General features: G+C 38.0%; 1 protein-coding gene across 2 annotated transcripts; it reads right to left on the bottom strand.

Moving 5' to 3' along the window:
- Nucleotides 1-4: 4 nt before the first annotated feature.
- On the bottom strand, nucleotides 5-21,295 carry me2 (malic enzyme 2, NAD(+)-dependent, mitochondrial). Of its 2 annotated transcripts, none has more exons than XM_039803244.1 (15): nucleotides 21,130-21,295; nucleotides 16,303-16,459; nucleotides 9,738-9,871; nucleotides 9,418-9,567; nucleotides 8,945-9,020; nucleotides 8,471-8,632; nucleotides 8,169-8,382; nucleotides 7,716-7,813; nucleotides 5,923-6,036; nucleotides 5,677-5,788; nucleotides 5,026-5,168; nucleotides 4,765-4,867; nucleotides 4,269-4,339; nucleotides 3,603-3,701; nucleotides 5-3,243 (listed from the first exon to the last, which is right to left on the bottom strand). In XM_039803244.1, exons 2-15 carry the CDS (start codon nucleotides 16,414-16,416, stop codon nucleotides 3,082-3,084), a joined length of 1,752 nt encoding a protein of 583 aa, XP_039659178.1. In that variant the 5' UTR covers nucleotides 16,417-16,459; nucleotides 21,130-21,295; the 3' UTR covers nucleotides 5-3,081. The 2 variants fall into 2 exon arrangements, with proteins under 2 accessions (XP_039659178.1, XP_039659179.1); XM_039803245.1 differs by having other exon boundaries at nucleotides 16,303-16,456.
- Between the last annotated feature and the right edge of the window lie 272 nt (nucleotides 21,296-21,567).

Raw genomic sequence — 21,567 nt, 5'->3', positions numbered from 1 at the left:
AGGAGCCAGTATGGAAACTGATTTTATTCTGCACTTTTAACAGCAGAACAGCAAACGGTAAGGCAATATTATTATTTAACAAAAATAAACTTCAGAAACACAGACTTGAAGGCACACTTCAATGAAATATGGAGTTACCTTATGGGGTCGACAAGAATCACATGAGCAAAACACATTCTTACGGAACACAGTAAAAACTCATAATAGACGATTACGGTCAGTAATAACAACTGGATAGACACATGAGCCAACACTTACTGAGGTTAAACTGTTTCTCAATAGTTTCTTTTAAACACAACTATAGTAAAATGTTTGAGTACAAAACATTGCCTGTATGTGTTCACAACCTGAAGCTGCACAGTCTATCAAAGGAAAAGCTGCTCACTGAATACTACACAATTACATAATTTTGAACGAAACAGCTTTTTTTTTTATTCAGTGCTGTGAGTAATACACGAATACATATACAAAATACATATGAATGAAATAGACTAAAATGAACCAGTTACATTAAAACCAGACTTAAACACATTTTAGCTGTTAGGGTGTGTGTATGTTTGTGTCCACTGTATATTGACCATATACAGTTTCTCAATTCTCACATTTTACATTAAACACATAATTTTTGTTCTTTGGCTTAATCACTACGATAAACTGCATTGGTCTGTCAGAGCACAGAGCAAAATATAAAGACCTTATAAACAACCTTGGAAGGTTTACTGTCAGTACTATGTCTCACTGATAGGATTACATTTATTTGAAATTGTATTTTATATAATTTCACGTGACAAATAAATTGATTGATTGAGATACTGTAAGCACAGTATATCACACTGTAGATGGCATAGACATGTAGATGTGAAATATTAGGAAAATAGAACTGGAATATAGTTGATGCTTAGCTTACTTTGAGAAATGCATGTTTTGATCTTGAGAAGGTTGTGCGTCTCTAACTCTCTAACTGTGACTATTAAAATGTATAGCTGTTAGGAGATCACTGTGATCACAAAATGCTCTAGCATTGCTCGGTTTCTTCATAACAAATATATATTGCCAGTAACAATGTGATTATCTTGTAGGCAGCATTATCCCTTAACAGTGCCAGGATCGTTTTGGGACATTAACATGAATGAGCAGAAACTTTTTTTATTCCCCAGAGTATAGTGAACCTACTGTATTAAAAAGGTCAAGATTTCAATTTCAAGATGTTTGTGTCCCAACGGGCTGTTTGGGTCACTTTCTTATTATGCCAATAACACGATTTTTGAATCGCTCATGCATCAAACACCACATATGTGGAACTTAAACTTCTAGAGAACTTGAGGTCTGCTCCTTGTTTGTTTAAATTAACACTTGGGACTTTTCTGTTTGCCACTGCGTTTTATGAAATTACATGTAGTACTATTTATTCATATCTTGCACTAGACTGTAATCTCTCTTATTCTATTTTAGCTTATTTTTATCTGCTATTTCATTTTACTTATTTATTTACTTATTTATGAATCATGTACAGCACTTTGAATTGCCTCATTGAAAGGTGCTATACACATACACTAGCCTAAGGTAGTTTTCATCTCTCTTTCTTGTCTGAGCTAATAGGACTGTTAGTGTTATCAGTTATTAGTAATGCTCAAGGTAGACCGCAACAGTAAAGCCTCGTCGGTAAATTTGTTGAATATGTTCCAAGGATTGAAACCCACAGACCAATCTGTCGAAACACCAGTGGATGTACTTAACACAACTTTATAAACACTTTCAGTACAGTCTCGGTTTCTACACAAGTGTATGTATAGTACACAAAATATACTTAAAATAGAAAAAAAAATGTTTATCCAACAATTTGATACTGCACATTGTTTCCTTAAATATTTAGGGTATAGCTTGTATTCAGTTTGTCACAGTTCAGCAATAGGGTTCATTTTTAGGGATGTTCTTTTTCTTACCACAATTTATTAAAGGAGTGTTCATGACAGGCTGTCTGAGGAATATACAGCATGTGACCAAAACATCTAAATACAAACGCAGAAATTAAAACAAAATAAATTCTGAGAAATAAATACAATGTGACAAAAGCATTCAAACAAATGAAATGCTGGAGTGGATGTTTTTTTCCCCCCCGAGCGTTTTTAGATATATTTTTTTATTAAATTTCCCTTCATAAGATCTCATCATCATTTTCAAGGTCTTTCTTTAGTCGTTCATGTTAATAACCGGGCATTTAGTTCGGCAATCTCTAGGTAGCTACATATAGTCAAAGTAGTAGTAAGTGCTAGCTAAGCTCTGCATCAGGAGTGTATACAACAACTGTTTTGCATCAAATTAGAATCACCAATACATAAAATATGGAGTGAGTAACTTTTAAAATTGGTGAAAAAGACAATAGTATTCTATATTATGTATGTGTATGGCATTTGATTAGCATGGCACCCACTTATTTCCAGGTCATTTATGACTAAAAATAAAGATAGTGGATGATAACACAAGAACAAAACAAATCATGGAGTCATTTCTACTTGTAAAAACCCAGCTTAACCTTGAGCAGAGGCACAGCGTAGAGTGTTTGGTTTATTACTATTACTATTCAGCGCAATCTAATTAGCGTTCAAATTGTTGGGTGAAAGTTTGATGTTTTAGTACATTACAATCACAATTTATTGTGGTAATTTACGCATTGTTATGTCTGTTATTTTCTTTTTAAAACAGGATAAACAAGTTAAATGTATCTCAAAGTTTCAACAATGAAACCAGATTTCCACACTGCCTTTTCCCACCACTAGGTGGCACTCCAGGTACTGTGCAGGTTTACATGTGATGCAGAGGTGATAAAGAACTGGGATGTGAAGTATAAAATAGCCATTTCCATTAAAATATCCTCTTTCAAATGCCATTTTCCACTCTACCTTTTCACAGATCTAATAAAGCTGGTTTAGTGCAAATGCAGTACCAGGGCAGCAGTAATGGACTTCTACTGCCTTTTTTCATGAGCACATGTTTGCACTAAGAAAATTATGATAATCTCAAAAGATCTGCGATTAAGAATTGAGCGGAAAACAAAGGGCAGAGTTGGGGTCTGGTCTACTTCTAGTTAGTCTTGGGGCTGAAGCTGACAGCTGGCCAGTCATAGGTGTCTGGCAAGAAGGAGTCGTATTGGGTGTCCCACATAGTAGCCCGTACAAAGCTATCCTTGTCCACAGGCTCGGGGTAGCGAAACGCCATGCCGTTAGAATAGACAAACTCCACCACCTATAGCAGAAAAAAAAGAAGGTTTAGCACTGACTAATACTGGGAGGTAAACACAAATAGAACACACAGATGCAAGTACTTTTCAGACAAATGGAAGATAACCTGACCAAACGTTAGTACAACCAAAGAGCTTACTAACTTAAGGTTACAGCTTACTATGTTTGTCAGGCTGTGGTGGAACTGGGTCATGGTCATGGATTATGAAAATCAGATGATGATGATAGAGGAGGTTAAAGTTAGGCAGGACCAGTTAAGGTTTGGACTCACATTCACATGTTTATCAATATCAGAAATATTCAGCCAAGGTTGGGGCCTTTTGTATTGTCATTAAGAGAAATTGTCATTTTCAGGAGACTTGCCTTGACAGCCATCCGGACAGAGACCTCTCTGATGTTGGAGAGAGGAGGATAGAGTCTGCCTTCTTCGAGCTCTTTATCTGTAAGCTGCTCTGCAAGGGTCTGGAAAGGAGTATGCAAACACTTTTAAGCTAAAGATGAATTTCTGGGGTCAAAAAAAAAAAGAGACATAAAAACTACTGCTATTATTTGCTCCTTATACAGTTTTCCATCACACAATTTTCAAGTAATAAATATAATATGTGCTTTTGAATAAGACAAAATAAGAATAACAAGATACAAGAAAAATAAGATGTGTTAGATCAAGTGACAGAAATGACCAAACAACCACTACTCATATTACATAAATGCAAATAACAATGTCTTCTTCATGCTAAATATTTCAATATTGAACAAGGAATGCTGGCAAGATATCATCTTGGGAATACAGATAGAAAAAGTGTGAAGCAGGATCAGCCTTTTATAACCTATGTATCTGTTAGCTGTTAGTCTAGAAAGAGAGGAAACATGAGACACCAAAGGGTTAAAAAGGGTTTCTATGACCATCTACAGCGTATGCATACATGACAGAGTCAGCAAAGAAGTGCAGGATGGGTTCGAGAAAAGGTAAAGATGAAAGTCAGCAAGTTTAAAGAAGAGACTGAGAAATACTTAGTAATGACTTCAGACCTTAGCAGCCTCTAAGAATACTGTGTCACTGATGTGTCTCACTCCACTCAGGATCACAGCCAAGGCCACACCTGGAATGCACATACAGTATGTTTTAAGGTCATACAACCTTTTTTTTTACATTCAAGTGACATCACTACAGCACAAATATTCTAATAGCCCCGTTTTTCCTGAAAATAATGATGTACATTGATTGACTATAGACAACAGGGTTGATGTTTTACAAGCTTTTTTAGAAAATAAAACCAGATGGACAAGGAATTGGAAAAATGGCCTCAGGTTCCTCAGGGTTAAAACACACTGACTTTACTTTTTGCATTTTGTGTATTGCCAATAAATCTCCCCATAATGCAGACATTGTGCAAACGCTAAGCTTTGGTTTCTTCTTGACACTGTAAGTTATTGACAGTCATTTTGTATGTTGAGGGAATCTGTACATAATCCATACTCTCTCATTAATATAAATTATGAATTTTCTATTTCTTTTTTCTTTCACCTGGAAAGATGTAGGCGTTGTTTCCTTGTCCAGGAGTGATGACGCGGCCATCACTCAGAGTGACTGGACCGAATGGACTGCCACTGGCAAAAAGACATCGACCCTGTGGGACAAAGAAACAAAAAAGTAAAAGGGTGATGATAGGGGAAAAAGAAAGGACAATAACAAGGAAAGCAATTTGGCAGCACAGGAACTCTAAATTGCATTTCAGAGTTAGTAAAAAAGAAGCAAAGGACAAGGAAAGAAGAAAGAACTGTGTACATCAGTGAGTGTGTAGGCATCCTCTGCTGTGCACTCTGCTTTATTGGTTGGGTTGCTGAGGGCAAAGATGATTGGTCGTTCGTTCAGGGTTCCCATGACCTTGATGACATCGTGGGTGAACAGACGTCCAGCTCCTGACACACCTGGAAGAAGAAAAGAGAAACTTAGATTTAATGATTGAATGAATAATAAATAGCCTAAATATAAAATATAGTTATATAGTAACCTTCCTCTACCAAAATGGAGGTTTTTCATTGGTTGTGTTTTTTGATTGGTCTGTTTGAAAGCATATAAGAAGGTCTCTTCCTGTTTTGGAAATTGATTGACTCCCTGACGAAGGCTTGTATGCCGAAACGCGTCGGAGTACTTTAAGATTTATGATGACTAAGCCATAAATAAAGGCTTTGTATTTTTCTAAAAGAGAGTGCCTTGGAGTTTCCTTATTGGTTTCTACATAAAATATAGTTATTCAATTCGGCTGATCGAATCTCCTGCTTGTATAAAATGAAACAAATCATAACATATCATAAGAGCATTATGAATTAATTTGTTCAATTTAACGACTAAAACTTAAAAATGCATATTCCAAACTGTACTGCGAGGCTTCACAGTTACAAGAAATTTCAATTCAGAAAATAAGTCATTCCTTACCAATGATAGCTGTGGGTTTGATGGTGTTGACAGCATCTAGGAAGCTCTGTACAGTACCTGGACTGTCATGGACAAATGCCTCTTGATTAGAGTCGGTTTCCTGAGGTCTTCCCTGGTGGCAACAAAACAATCAATACAGAAGAAAACCTCTGTTCACCAATTATACAGTGAGCCAGGCAGTAAGCCACACAGGCATATGACATACAGTATGTTCTGGTTGTTGATGTCTTTGTCAAACAGACTAACCTTTACTAGTAAGCCATGTTTATCATACATCCAGATCTTATTTCTGGCCTCAGCTTGGGTCATCCCCTTCTCCATCATGGCCATGACAATCAGATTGGCAATACCAAGGGCAGCCTAAGGAGGAAATAATTGCACAAAGTTACATTTTCAAAGTACTTAGACAGTGTATCCTTAATACAACTTTAAACTTTATTTTCTAATAAGACAATGCCTAAAGGTGTCTACACACCCTGTGTACCTCGGCAGAAAAGCCAGTCGAAATGATCAGTCTCCCCGTGTTGGTCCAAAAAGTGCCACAGAACACACCAAAAAGACGAGACGAGACGAGACATAATACATCTCTCTAACAGCAGGCGGCGCTAATCTGTATTGTTGCCCAGGAAATGAAAACTGACAGCTGATTGGACGAACGCGTCACATGGGTTTGTTTTCTCCGGAAATTCAAAGCCAGACTGTCATGGCGGCCATTCAGAATACGATCTCATATTGTACTAAAATAGTTCACTGAAACATGTTTCAGAAAACATTTTAAGCGAGAAATAGGCCATGCAGTTGCTGAATCTGTCTTCATTTCAGCTCAACAAAGGTCAGTTTAAAAGATTTTCGTCAGATTTTGAGAGACTCTAGTCACCTCATTCCGCTCCCCATTTCCAGGTGAGTCCCGACTGCCCTGCCGGCGACTGAACATGTCAGGTTGTCCAAAATGAACGCCGACAGCCCCTCAGACTGACGACGGCACGGACACACCGAACAGATTTGCGTCACTGACCTCGCCAGACTGTCCAACGGCCGATAATCGGCTAAGTGTGCTATAAGATGCCTAAGAAAATCCACCTTTTCCCAAGAAAGATTTTGGTCATTGTTGAGCACAGTTTCAATTATTTTAAGTTCTTGAAATGTTGGACTATCATGTCTTTGGTATTACCAGCTCTGGTCAGTAGGGGCAGGGTGTGATTTGCCGGGGATTTGTGGCAAATGTGTGGGATTTTCCCCTTTCTGGGCTACATATCCCTGCCTATGCTGAATTAGGTTTATCCCCGTTGGGGACAAAATGTATCCCCACACCCTTAAAGTGATGAATTATACTTCACCAATAGACCATATGTTATATACCTAAAATAGAAGTAATTTCAACTTTCAAGTTAAGCGCGGTAACGTGAACAGATGCAATAGAACAACAAAATCCAAGCGGGAGTTGGTAGTTGAGTTTAGCCGCCAATAGGTGACTGTGAGCCGGGTACAGGCACCGCCATATGACGGTCCTTTCAGGGGCCACGGAAGTTGAATTTTGGCGAGAAAAGGTGAGCATCATGTGGCGGCAACGGAAGTTAAGTTTAGGCACCCAGATGTATAGTTAAGTTTAGGAAAAAGATTGTGGTTAAAACACTACAGAGGAACGAACAAGCGTTTCCTGGGTGAAAGTATTTTGTCTTCGCCGCAAAGTGAACTCCACTCCCCAGCTTGAAAGCGGTGTGTTTTATGTTGACACGTTCTATTTCATTTTGAGATTATTTTCAAATGGATATTGAAATTCATAAATAAGCGCTTTGGCATGCCTGGCCGAGTGGCTCTATACATGGTATTGGAAGGGGGGTTATTTCTTGCATGTTTTGCTTTGTTGTGCATGATCAAAAAACATCCAAATTATTTTGATATATGGAAACATTGGAGAGAGAAAGAGAGAGAGAGAGAGAGAGAGAGAGAGAGAGAGAGAGAGAGAGAGAGAGAGAAAAAAAAAAAAATAACCTAACCGAAAAGAACTTAATTTGATTAATGGATAAATATTATTTTACCTCTCCAGCTCCCAGAAAAAGCACCCGATGTTCAGTGACGGGTTTGCCAATGGCTCTCTGGGCTGCTAACAGACCAGCAAGGGCTACAGACGCAGTGCCTGGAACATGCAGAAGAACCCAACAGTAACCAACAACATCTCTGCCTTAAAGAGAACAGATCAATTACCATTTGTTTAAATGTAGGAGGGTTCAATTAGTGATTTTTTTCAAGTTATGTTGTGCTTGTTGTTCAGCCTTTTGGATTTGATGAAATGAAAAGAAACAAACTGTTGGCTAGAAGGTAGAAAATAAAGACTAATCATTTGCAGTGATGGGCTGAAACAAGCAATGGTTCTTTAACACCAACGGAACCGTACTAAATTCAGTTGTTGCTTTTCATTGAATGGGTAAACTTTATGGCACTATGAGAACAAGTACAAATCCCAAGTGTTGTGTGAAGGGTTATTTGTGAACCTTGGATATCATCGTTGAAGGTGCAGTACTTCTCCCTGTACTTTCTAAGGAAGCGGAAGGCATTGTGGTTCCCAAAGTCCTCAAATTGGATCAGTGTGTCCTGCCCGTATTTGTCCACCACAGCTTCCATGAACTCATCAATCAGATCATCGTAGGCTTGAGACTGATCTCGCTCCTGGTACAGCCCCATGTACAGCGGATCCCTGAGGAGAGTCTGATTGGCAAGGGCAAACACATGAAGGATGATGAGGTGTCCACGTACATGCATACAGTATAGAGAAATATACACATAACTTTCTTACCTCATTGTTTGTGCCAACATCTATCACCACAGGCAGACAACTCTCAGGTCTAATGCCGGCACAGGCAGTGTACAGGCAAAGTTTTCCGACAGGGATACCCATTCCATAAACACCCAGATCCCCTAATCCTAAAATACGTTCTCCATCAGTTACTACTACTGCCTACAGAGGAGGTGGAAAATAAGTACATTAGTCAGCAAAACTGCAGATTAACATTTTTCAAGCAAAATACAAGCAAGGTAAAAAAAATGTTCCCTAAATTTTACTGTGATATTTATAACTCTGATTTCCATCTATTCATAGTGACAATCTCCATATGCACAGTTTCTTTCTTTTTTTTTTTCTTTCTTCACTATTTCTAAAATCCTCAGTTTGTGGGTTTGAGAGTAATGAACGTCCCTAGGAGTCTCTTTTACACTGTAATATAGATATTAGCTGAAGTGGTGTACTGTGGGGGGATATTCAAGTACTCACTGCAACATCAGTCTCTGGCCAGTTGTCCAGGATGGAACGGATGTGTCCTTTGTCCAGAATGGAGATGAACAAACCTCTTGTGAGAGAAACATGATGATGAGTTGACTACTTGAATGATCACTATACGATTCTATTTACTACAAAACAGTGAGACAAAGGATATCTCCAATACAATAACATCTTTTACATTATTTTAGTCAAGGTGTTGACACAAATTTAACACCCATTCACCATTTTAAGAATATCAACAGCTCCAGTAAAAGCCTATATTTTACCCAGAAAAATTCTTTATATATTTCCATGTCACTTTTTTCAGGAGGATGGATGTTGTGCACATCAGGCCTAAAGCAGTGTAGACTATAGGCTTTAAGTTAAATTTTCTTCTACTCAGTCTAATTCCAGGCACAGTATGTCTGCCACCAAAGTAAAACCTACATTAAAGGCTCAAACTGTCAGCTTTACTGCATGCTTACTTGGGTCTTCTAAAGATGTGTCCATAGTGTGTGCAGGCCAATCCTACAGTGGGAGTGTAGACAATTGGCATCAACTCCTCTATGTCTTCCATCAACACCCTATAGAAAAGCTTCTCATTCCTTTCCTGGATACCCATCAAGTAGATATACCTGTACGGAAAAGGAAGAAAAATGAGGAAAGAGAGAGAGGAAAAGTTAAACCATATAGAGGGGAATATTTCAGATAAACATATGATTACTAACGAATGCCTCAAAGCAAAACAGAGACGATCATACTGTGTCTGTACTTTCCAGGTGCTTTAAGCTAAATGTGTCCTTACTTCTGTAGGGGATCAGTCATCTTCTTTAGATTATTCTGAAAGCGCATGGCCTGAATGTCCTGAGTCTCCACTTTGGGAGGCAACAGACCATGTATTCCTAAAATCTGTCGCTCCGGGAGAGAGAAGGCCATGCCCTGGGGAAAAACAAAAGAAAGAAAGAGGAGTGAGGTGGGAGACTAAGAGAATGTAGGTATCTAACTTATGTCAACTAGTCATTGTTAGAGAACTTTAATACTTAGAGTTCAACAGGTTTTAAAACATGAAAATATTTATGTTTTAAAATAGTGTACTGTGCTTGTGCAAATATGTAAAGTATGTTATGTTTTCACACTAACATTTTCAACTCTGAACTTCTGTTAAGTCCACATATATAATTCAATTCAACTTTATTTCAGACACGGGTCCATATCAGTACAAAAACATGCAAAACACAACAACACAGACAAGACAAAAAGATTGAATTTCATAAGATCAAAGTGATTAAAACACATGCAGACATTTGTTCCAATGTTTCCAAAAGCAAGAAGTGTACCTTGTGTCACTCTGTGTGGGGTCAGCCAAAGCCACTATAATTACATTTTTTGAACAAGTTAAGCGACTTATAAAATAATATAATAAATAATAATAAAATTTCTCAAAACAGCATGAAAGGCGGGAACATTGCTAGTCACAAACATATGACTCACACTTGTCCATCTTGGCAGTTTGAGAAAGATTCTGAATGAGTCATTAAATGCCACCTGAAGCTTTCTCATTTTTGCCTTAATAAAACTGCACTACAAGTGGGCTGTATAGAGTGGAGTACAGTAGGCTCTAAAAAGGTTTTAACATCATCTGTGCACATGTGAAATTTCCATGCCAGCATGTTGGCTTGTGCATAAAGTTTGCAACGCTGGCACTGAACATCATCATCGCATAAATCATTTCTAAAGATGTGACCCAAATATCTCACTTTGTTTACCACATTTAGTGCTTGGTTTGCCATAAAAAAGTAAGGAAAAACTTGCCCCTGATCCTCCTTGGTTTTTGCAATCATGACAACACTCTTTTTAGAGTTAAATTTGATGTCATGCTGCACACCATACTGTGAGCAAACTCTAAGCAGTTGTTGTAGGCCGGCACTTTACGGAGACATGACAACTAAGTCATCAGCATACATCAGATGATTAATAACACTAGACTCCATACATCCAGTTTTGCACTCTTTTAACTTTTTAGAAAGATTATCCATATACAAATTAAAGAGAAGAGGTGACAGTATTCCACCTTGTCGAACCCCAGTAGTCACTAAAAAGGGTGCAGATATACTCTTACCCAATCTTACCTGCATGGTTTGATGTGAGTACCAAAAGTGCAAAATCCTTCAATATCAAGGAACCTCTCGCTCAAGTAGTTTGTTAAAACAATTTACCATGATTAATACGATCAAAGGCTTTTGATGCATCCAGAAAACAGATAAATATTGTAGTGTTCTGTCTTCTATACTTACTGAAAATGTCCTTCAGGGCATATATACACATATCTGTGCCATGTTTACTTTTAAAACCAAATTGATTGTCAGTAGTTATGAGGTATTCTTGTAGCCTATCCAGCAAAATACCTTACTAGCAAGGGGAATAGGTCTGTTATTTTCTATGCTGGTTATTTTACAGGTTTTGTCTTTGACTACAGGCACTACTAGGACAGATAACCTAGAATCAGGTAGTATACCATGCATTAATCGCTGTATGTGTACACACCCCTGCCTACAGACTCCATTGAAAGTTGGTATTACAAATGTTAAAACATTTTGCCCCCAAAATTTCTTGTAGTATTATACACCTACAGACACACAACACATTTGTATGATGTATTTTATAGACATCACTTCACATGCTCACAAGTTTAAATATCATCTCTCTCCGCTGCATGACTTTCTGCTTTTTTTAAGTTTCATACTTAAAATTACTTAATCACCTCTTATAACAATAACACACACACACACAAAAAAAATCACTGAACCAATTTTCAGAATCGTTGCTGCAGGAGATGTTCACATATTGTGATGTAGTTTTGTCACCACTCACCAGAGGCCCGCGCATTGGATGACCTTTGAGACCGGGCTAACCTATTGACTCTTAAAAGGAAAAGGTGGACAGCTGAGTGAAAGGGGCAGACCAGCTGAAAGGAAGGAAAAGAGGTAAGAGAGGGAGTAGCCTCAAAGAAGCCAATAAGGAGGCGTAGCTGCAAAAACACCCCCTGTATAAAAGAGAGGATGGGGGAGGAGGGACACAACGTGTCTTCGTGATCCTGCAGTTTATGTTGGTTTACCAACCCATCTCTGAATATGGGCTTAACACATGGAAGCCATAATGTCTGGGGCTGGGGAAGGGGTTAAATATTCTGAGAGTGATGAATGCTGGGGGCTCCCCTGGCAAAATCCTGAGTCATGCTGATGGAGAATTTTACTTCACACAGCTCTGGGACTCAGTTCCTGTTAACATAATGCAACATGCTGCAAACCTCTCATATCTAGCTTTAGTTTTTCTCCTTTTACCTGGAACTGAATGTTTAAACGTCTCTTGGTTTGTTCAAATTGCTTTTTAGCATTTATTTTGTTTATTTTGTGAGGGCTCAAAAACGACTGTACTATACTGTTTTTATATGTATTCCTTAAATATATGTATCTCTATAGCCTATAATTGTTCGGGTTGAAGTGAACTGAAACAATTTGTATTGTGTAACAATCACAATCTTGCTGACAGTGTAATGTAATAAACAATGCATTTCTGCAACACTAAGACCTTTACTGTTCAGTAATAACCCTCAGCATATACACACACACACACTCACTACGATGTGCAGTGGGCTACATGATCCCTGAGAATGTGAACAGAAATTGAATCCACTATTTCACTCACACACACACACACACACACACAAAAAAAAAAAAAAAAAAAAAAAAAAAAAAAAAAAAAAAAAAAAAAAAAAAAAAAAAAAAAAAAAAAAAAAAAAAAAAAACAAAAACCCCCAAAAAAACAAAATAAACCAAAACACACACAATACAACATTTCACACCCCCCCCACCTTTATTAATTTTTTTATTCTCACTTCACACTCAAAAACTCAATATACAGCGTATACAGCTACAATATGGGAGACAAAACACAGCCCTGTGGGGCCCCCGTATTTATGGATTTAGGGAAGGAAACAGCTGTGTTAAATCTAACCTGCTGGATTCGCTTCAAAAGAAAATCATTAATCCACAAAATAAGTTTAGGATTAACCCCAAGCTCCATCAGCTTGCCCACCAGCAGATGGCTGGGCTCAATAGTGCTAAAAGTACTGCTAAAATCAACAAATACAATCTTCACCAAGCTGTTGGGTTGTTCAAGATGTTCATATAAACTGTTGGTCATTGTCAGCAGTGCATCCTCAACCCCCTGCTCTGGCTGTAAGGGTGTCACGATTTCGATTTTAATTCGAAATCGACCGAAATTAAGTCACAATCTCGAACTTCGAAAATAAAAAATGCAATTTGTTTTTAACAAAAGTAAGTAACTTTTGTTACTTTATTTTTTGACAAATCGTTTCGGCTCTTCTTTCTAACATGATGTCATTGTGCTAACCGAGCACCGTTAGCCTTTACAACAGAGCCGCTTCAATACACTTGTTAGATAATGTTTCATTACAGAGTTCTCTGTTGATTTGTGTTGCTGTGTGCTCGTGGTGGGAAATAAATGTAAACAGAGAGCGGCGTGTCGGAAATGCAACGCGCTGTGACGTAGGTCCCCTTCAAGGCCAGGCTTAGCGCCCTTTATATAGAGTGTGTGGCCAACTAGGGAATCGAATGTTCTGAGCTATCCCATTATGCGATTGGTTCCAAGGTGGTCACATGTTTCGTGGGCTCCATGTTTGATACCAACATTCATCTGATTCCCATTGACATAGCACAGGGAATAGTGGAAAAATTTAATAAATGATTTTAAAAATGAGCTAAATCACTGAAAAATGACCAACTGTTGCGCGTTTGGCTGCAATGAAAGACAGGGAAGCAGCAAAAGATTTCACAAGTCCCCCCGTGAACCAAAAAGGTGAAAAATATGGGAGCTGTTCATTATTGTGTGAGGTAAATGTCAATTTCTCTCTTCGATATATCAACTTACATAGGACAAATGTAGTAATACCATCGTTAATGTGTACCATGCTGTCAAAAAAGTTCTAACACTGCTTTAGAAATGAATAAAGTTTGAAGTTAGCCATGCCTTATGCTAGCGTTAGCTTGTGATCTTGCTATATTCATATGGCTTTTGGTCTCAACCAAGTCCAGGTGTCTTTATTATGTTCATAATAATATTGGAGGGAAAGTGAAACACAGCTTGGACGGGGATGTTGTTCAGCTTTTCACAAGTTTAGACAGCTAGCTAACGCTACACCGATGTTTGCTAATGTCAGCGCAACAGCGTTAGCCTAGCCTGCTAGGTAAATATTCCGACTGCCTTCGGAGTTTCCTATATCTGGGTCCACATTGTCAACATAAGACCTGTGGCGTTAGTGCTCCTTTTGTACCATAATTTTATTGAATGAAATATTGAGCTTCGCTCCTCTGAGATGGGTGGGTTTGTGTTACGTTACACACAAAGCTAGCTATAGTTAGCCTGTATGCTAGCGGACATTAGAATGTTAAACACTGCTCAGAGACTTATTGGGCGACATGGTCACTCACTACAATGGGCATTTTGTTTTTAGGCCCATTTACGATATAGAAGGTAAATATACACTGGAATATTTCCGTAAGGGCCTTTTACATATTGACAAACGTTGATAATAACATTTATATGCCTGTTTATGGTGAAAATAAGCGATTTATTTCAAGATAGCATATTCCAATATGGCGCCCATGATTTGAGTTGGCCACACTCTCTATATAAAGGGCGCTAGCCAGGCTAATGTTGGAAGTCCCTCTAGTGGACAGAATATGTAACAACAACCACATGCTTATAGTGGCATTGACAATGCATAAGCCTGAGTAGTGTAGTACATATTAATAACAGGCTGCATTTGAGCATTAAATCTTCGAATATTATTCGAATAATGGAATAACCTATGCTTTAAAAAAAAAAATCAAATCGAACCGTGACCTCAGAATCGAACATTTTATTGAATCGAGGATTTGGAGAATCGTGACACCCCTATCTGGCTGGTACACAAACTGATAAGAATCCAAGAATGGTGAGACTTCAGTGGGGAGTTGTTTTAACACTATCTTCTCAAAGCACTTCATATGTAAGCAGGTCATTCATCTCTTTAGGCCTGTTGTTTTTGGGCACAGGTACAATTAGAGACCGCTTCCACAAGTCAGGGACTGCCCCTGTTTCCAGTGAGCGCTGAAACAGCCTTTGGAAAGGAAATACTAGTGAATCAACACATGACCACAAGACCTAACAGCTAATGCCATCTGGACCCTGAGATTTGTGTAGGTTGGAATGTTTATATTTAGCACAACATGTGTAGTAAAGGCTACATTTAGCATAGCCTGCACAGAGTGAGACCCTGTCACTTCAAGCAGTTACAGTCTCATGTTTCAAATGTCATTTGTAGCTTTCAGAAGTTGGAAAAAGAAGGCAAGAAACCACTGCCAGCCAAACAATTTACAGCATGAATGTCATGAATGTCAAATGCAAGACACCAAACAATGTGGTATATATATTTGTATTGGGTAGTAAATACATTACAGAGCAACTTACAGCAGCAGAAAATTTGTTTAAAAGTTACAAGCCTTTGCAGTGCAGGAAAAAAAACTGTCCAAAGTGAGATGGTTTTGGCCCCGATTTAACATGTCTGACCACACCCAGCATCACTCTTGGGTGTGGTTTACAGTGCAACGGTTTTTTATTAAGTTTGAGCATCAAGAGTGATGCTGGTTGTGGTCAAGTGTGTGCTTTTCATCTGAGATTTTGGAAGCAATTTAGCACTTTACTAGAAGTCTAGAAAGCAAAGGATTCAGAAAAATATCATGTTAGGTTAAAAATCAATAATGATGTCCTTAGTTAGTAAACTAGAAACTGGAACATTTGTTTTCAGTTTTATTCACTGTATTTGTTGTCCTGGTTCCAGTATTTAAAAAATTCAAAAACAAGTACAGCGGCTTTGGATTGATAAAAATGACATGATCAATTGTTTAGCTTCCTAAATGCCTTAGAACCATCCCCTTAAGGTCTCAATATAAAGCAAGTGTTAGAAGCTAGGACAAGTCAATTAGCAGAGGAAAATTAAAAGCAACCACCAGACAAGTGCTGGAAAAAGTTTTTCTAGTTTTTCAGCAGAAGCAATCAGTTACTTTGTATTTCGTGGTTGTTACATATTCTACTTCTTGGAGAAACATCATGCTTTGAAGATCATTTGAGTATCAGAGGATTGAAAAACTGAAAAAAAAGACTTGGATAAGGGACCTTAAAATTAAAGGAAGAGATATAAGAAAAACTAACCATTGTTAACAAAAGGAGAAGGTTTTCTTAAGTAGAAACAAATACAACCACACACACACACACACACACACACACACACACACAAGTGATCCACTCACTTTGTTGGTGCGAGGGCTGAGCATGAGGGGCTTGCCCTTCTCTTTGGTGTGTGCCCATCTGCAAACAGAGACACAGGGCCTCAGGGACCAAGTTGTCCTCAAACTGGACAACATGGTGGGCAACCACTGGTCTGTAAGGTCCACTGGTGGAAAGCTGCTAAGAAAGTAAAGAATAACAAATTTGACAAAATGACAATTTCTTTTTCCGAGACATGATCTTTGTCTTCCTGCTTGGGGAAATTACTGTACAATTGATTTGCAAAAGTTGGCTGTAGTAAGAAGCTGTTCTAGGGTGCTGAATATTACTAGAATGTCTTCGTGCAAAAACATTTATATGCAGTAGTTTGTATTACCATAGTTGATTATTGATTAGTTGTTAGGTCTATGAGATGTCACAAAATACTGAAAAATGTTGATTAGTGTTTCCCAAAACCCAAGGTAACGTGCTCAAATGTCTTGTTTTGTCCACAACTCAATATACAGTTTACTGTCATAGAGTGTGATGAGACTAGAAAATATTCACATTTAAGAAGCTGGAATCAGATCATTTTTATTTATTTTTTCCACAGAAGATGACTCAAACCGATTAATTGATTATCAAAATAGCTGGTGATTAATTTAATAGTTGACAACTAATCAATTTGATGCTCTATTGGCTTCCCATAACATTAAAAGACTACAGTATAAAAATCCGGTCAATTTGAATGTTTATGGTGCGAATGCATGGGATGATTCTTTGGTGTCAAAGGGTTGTTAAAATGTATTATTTTAAGGTTAAGCTATTCTTGCTTCTTACAGTCGAGACCTGAAGTGCACCGCTGCCACAACCTTTGAACATTTGACATCATCAGACGCTTATCGTACCTTAGTACAGTATGACAGTAAGCTGTCAGCAGTGAAGACTGTCAGCCTACTGACACACACACTTAATCACAGAAGTCTACAAATGCACTTGGTGTGCACGGACAGTCCAACACTCGAGGATTACAAACACTGACAGCAGTGGCTAGTCATTAATCTGGATGTGGACAGAAGTGATTTAGACCATGATCTGAGAAACAAAGCTTTGGAAGATTGTCATAATCCTTTTCACAATGAGCTCCACATGAAGACAGAGAACAAGGAAATCATGGTGACATCGGTCGACAGATAGGGAAAATATAGGACAGGCAGATTAACATGTATCATAGGTTGGGACACCAACTAACAATCACACAAATTTGATGTGTCATCTGCAGGGCATACCTATAGGCTAAATGATTTCTACAATTTTTAGGAGTTAAGATGTTAAAACAAGCTTATACATAAATACACAAAACAGTATCTGATGGCAGAATGTCCTAAAATTGCTGCATACTCACTTTACTCAAGGGCCCCTGGCCTACTTTTAGCTGCTGTTGCTGGCTGGAATAGTAGTCATTGTAAGAGCTATTATGTCATGCATGTGACCTCTGATTTGCAACTATATTGTGTTGGGCATTTGTTGTTGTGGATGCAGAATGAGGCCAGTTAAAGCTACGCTGATGTACCTTTCTAAATTCTAGACAATTAAGCGGCTTCCCCCTCGTGATAATTATTGTAGGAAAAGGTCAGCCCTCGACTATGAACCCAGAAAGTAAATGTTGCCTTCCCACCGAACGTTCAGAGCTAACAGACTGAAAGAACAACCTTAAATTGCCACACACATATGCTATAGATATAATGCTATCTTGTGATGTAAATGTGAATGCCAATAAGGGCAGATTGCTCAAACATCCCCATATTACCAAGATAGCAAAGCAGACCACAAAGGAAATGTAGCCAGAATAATTTCTCAATCCAACTGTTATACACTCTTATTTCTGCTCTGGTTGTGGTTTTGAATCATTCTATTATCCAACCTAAATGTCTTTTCGCCAGTCAAGACCTGACCCAGAGGAAATGCAACTGGACCTGTAAGCAAGTTATGTGGCGAACAGCAACATGAGCATTATCGCCTGGAGTTTCTATTTTAGTTCCTTGTAGTTTAGTGGCCGAGACTAGCAGAATGCTAAAAGAAGTAGCGTTTTGCTTTGATTGAAATACAAGATACATGAGAAAATGACATTACTTTAAACCTATAGGCCGATTACACAGGGAAAAAGGCTTGAGAGCTAACTCCTTTGAATGATTTCATGGCCTGGAACAGCATGCAGCTGAGCTCAGGTGGCAAAAGAACAGACCTAGGGCCAGTTAATTCAACAGTACTGATCTGTGCTGTCAACATTTTCCTGCCCTCCTCCATTCCTTTACTACACTATTCTTGCTATGTTATCAATAACCGCCCCCATTTAAAACCACAACACTATATAAATGGAGATAAGATACACAAATATATTCTAGTATTCAAAAAGTATTCAAACAAGATGCCACTCACATGCTACATCAAATAGTGCTTGCAACAGTTATGTTGTATGCCAATACCAACCAATGAATCACACTATGCTGGTTTACTTTTGATGTGCAACTACAACAGTTTATAAATTACCACTGGCCTTTAACAACTCGTCAACAATGGGTGCGATTGACCATTTGCGTATGTGTTTTTGAAGAACAGATTCAGAGGCACACTGTGGTGTGATCACCTCTCAAAATATCTGATAAAAGAGGTTACAAGCATAGCCAGCTGGCAGAGACTTGGCTTACAGCTTCATATGCAAGAAACATTGCCTTGAAAAAAGAAGCATCAAATCCACGGTCAAAGTGGCAGACTGTATAAGCAGCACAAAGAATCAAGAGCCATTTTAATGCTCTTGTTTATTTGATATTCAGAGGGAAACAGCCTTGATGCAGCCTCTGTGAATTCCAGTCTTGTACACTGTACAAGAATATTTTCTGGTTATTGCCACACCTGATGAGGTCAGTATTTGATACAGTGGAGATACTGAATCCTTTTCCCATTTAATTTCCTTCCAAACTTCATCAGCATGCCCGAGCCAGCTTTGTATCAGTGTTTGAACAACTAGTGTGGATGCACGACTTGGACAATTTCCACAACAAGTTTGTAACTGTAACTGTTTAAGCAAATAGCTCATAAAAGCAGGCATGCGACCCACCTAGAAATGTGCAATTAGATTTCTTCAATGCTAATCAAAATTATAGTGAAATGGATATTCAAAGCTTGTGCTGAGATCTCCATACAAATACATCTTGCCAAGGCTGGAAATTGACCCATCTAAGTACCAGTCACAAGTACCACACCTGACTAAATAAACTTTAGGTTTAATAATTAGAAATGTATAACTCAGTTTAATAATTAGTAATGTATAACTCAATGCCAGCTGGAATTGGACTTCATACATCTCATATGAGTTACTACTAGTACATTTTCACTTTATTTTGTTCTAATCAAATGAGGCAAACATGACAAAATCTATGCACAGAAATAATGCACTTATGATAGTAGTATTTATTTATTGTATTTTAACTTATTAGGTATGGAAGATATTTGAGGAAATGTGTGGTACTTTCGTGTAAAGGATTAATAAAGTATCTATCTATCTATCTATCTATCTATCTATCTATCTATCTATCTATCTATCTATCTATCTATCTATCTATCTATCTATCTATCTATCTATCTATCTATCTATCTATCTATCTATCTATCTATCTATCTATCTATCCATCCATCCATCCATCCAGACTATTAAGTCTTACATTACTGCGTTTGGAAAGCACTCTTAATATAGAAATAAATTGTGCAAACAATTGTATTGACTGAAGTAACGTTAGTCATAATAATAAAAGGTTTCATTCCGGAAATTACTTACAACAGAAAGCCAGTGCTCTCCTATGCACACTATGCAACAAGCAATCAATCACACCTACACACATGCTTTCAAGTGTAAACTTTCAAATTTTTACCAGAATCAGAGTACACTGGTATAAAGCAAAAGCAATATAAGAGTATTGGTTATACTTATGTTACATATTACCTCAAACTGCAGACAAACAAACATACATTAATTAGTTATTGCACAGCTGGGTGTGGCTTTACTGATATACTGATATTGTTTTTATTCTCCCTCTCTCTGACACACACATACTTGTCCATTGAATACCAAAGACCATCTAAATGTAACAGTTAGATATGGAAAAACTGACATCAAATGACATTTGAACTAATTATTTAGTGAAGAAACTGTTTGAGATTGTTATTAGTAAGCTGTTATGCTGCATACTAACATATGCAGTAAATGTGGTAATAACCACAGTAGGGACAGTAAAACATATGGTCACATCAGTTATGTCTTGGCGTAGCTAGCTAGCTCTCATTCTGCATGATAATGCATAGCTAGCTGATCAAATTAAAGACAACTGTTTATACTTCCATCTTCTGTTTGGTGATGGAAGAGGAGGGCAAAGCAACAACTAGGCCTGCCTTTACACAGAAAAATCCGATGTCAAAATAACAGTAACTTCAACTTGTGGTTAGTGGTAAGCTTGCCTGATTAGTTAGCCAAGAAACCTTCACCACAAACATAAATAATAATAATTAAATAATAAACAGCTAACAACTGCTACTGCACAAGCTAAGAAGCTAACTGCTAGCTTAGAACTAAACGGACCAGGCAAGCTGTATCGTAATTTGAGCACATTTCAGCGAACGGGTCAACGACAGAAATGCCCACAGTCCCAATGTCTGTAAAAGTGAAACAGTACTACAACCAACGCGAAACAGATAGCCCGATGATTATTTACATGCTGTCATTCATTCTGATCACCCGCTCACTAACGTTAACGTAATTCTTGGCACAAAAACGGGAAGTTCAGACTTCTTTTTTTAAAGAATAAGACTCGGCTTACCTGCTCTTAACTAGTAAAATACTGCGGTCACTTCCGTTGGACAGGTTACTACTTTTTATAAAGCATACTTCTCCTGGAGGTCGCTGTATAACTGCTATTATTTGACCGCTTGGTCTGCCCTTCTACTGCAGCCACAGATCCAGCAGAGTGATGACGAAGGATTGATCGCAGCGTAGAAGAACTTGGCCCCTCATCCAATCACATGTTGGGATTTCCTTCTTGGTTACCGTAAAGACGGCAACAAGCGCAATATTTTTAGAGAGCTGTCACCGCTTTCACTGTCGTAGGAACTGATCACAGGTTCCAGATTTCATTCAAGTGTGTTTTTAGGATTTGTTCTTGTTCTTGTTGTTGTCGTAAAAGGTTTGCTAATGTTTTTTTCTGCACTTTTTTTTTTTTTATTCTGGTACTGAGAGCAACAGCAATTCATTTGAACGG

Source organism: Perca fluviatilis, chromosome 6 (assembly GCF_010015445.1).
Source record: "Perca fluviatilis chromosome 6, GENO_Pfluv_1.0, whole genome shotgun sequence".
NCBI lineage: Eukaryota > Metazoa > Chordata > Actinopteri > Perciformes > Percidae > Perca > Perca fluviatilis.
Note: the sequence above shows the minus strand (reverse complement) of the source record. Positions and strands in the feature narration are given on the sequence as shown.

Bases quoted from the DNA above. Each gene is read 5' to 3' on its own strand.
- me2 (XM_039803244.1), bottom strand. From the start codon at position 16,416: ATGTTGTCCAGTTTGAGGACAACTTGGTCCCTGAGGCCCTGTGTCTCT. The intron at 9,021-9,417 runs GTAAGCATGCAG...TTCTCTCACAAG, and splicing joins CACATCTTTAGAAGACCCAA to AGGTTTGTTCATCTCCATTC. The intron at 7,814-8,168 runs GTTCACAAATAA...TGCATGTTCCAG, and splicing joins CTTCAACGATGATATCCAAG to GCACTGCGTCTGTAGCCCTT.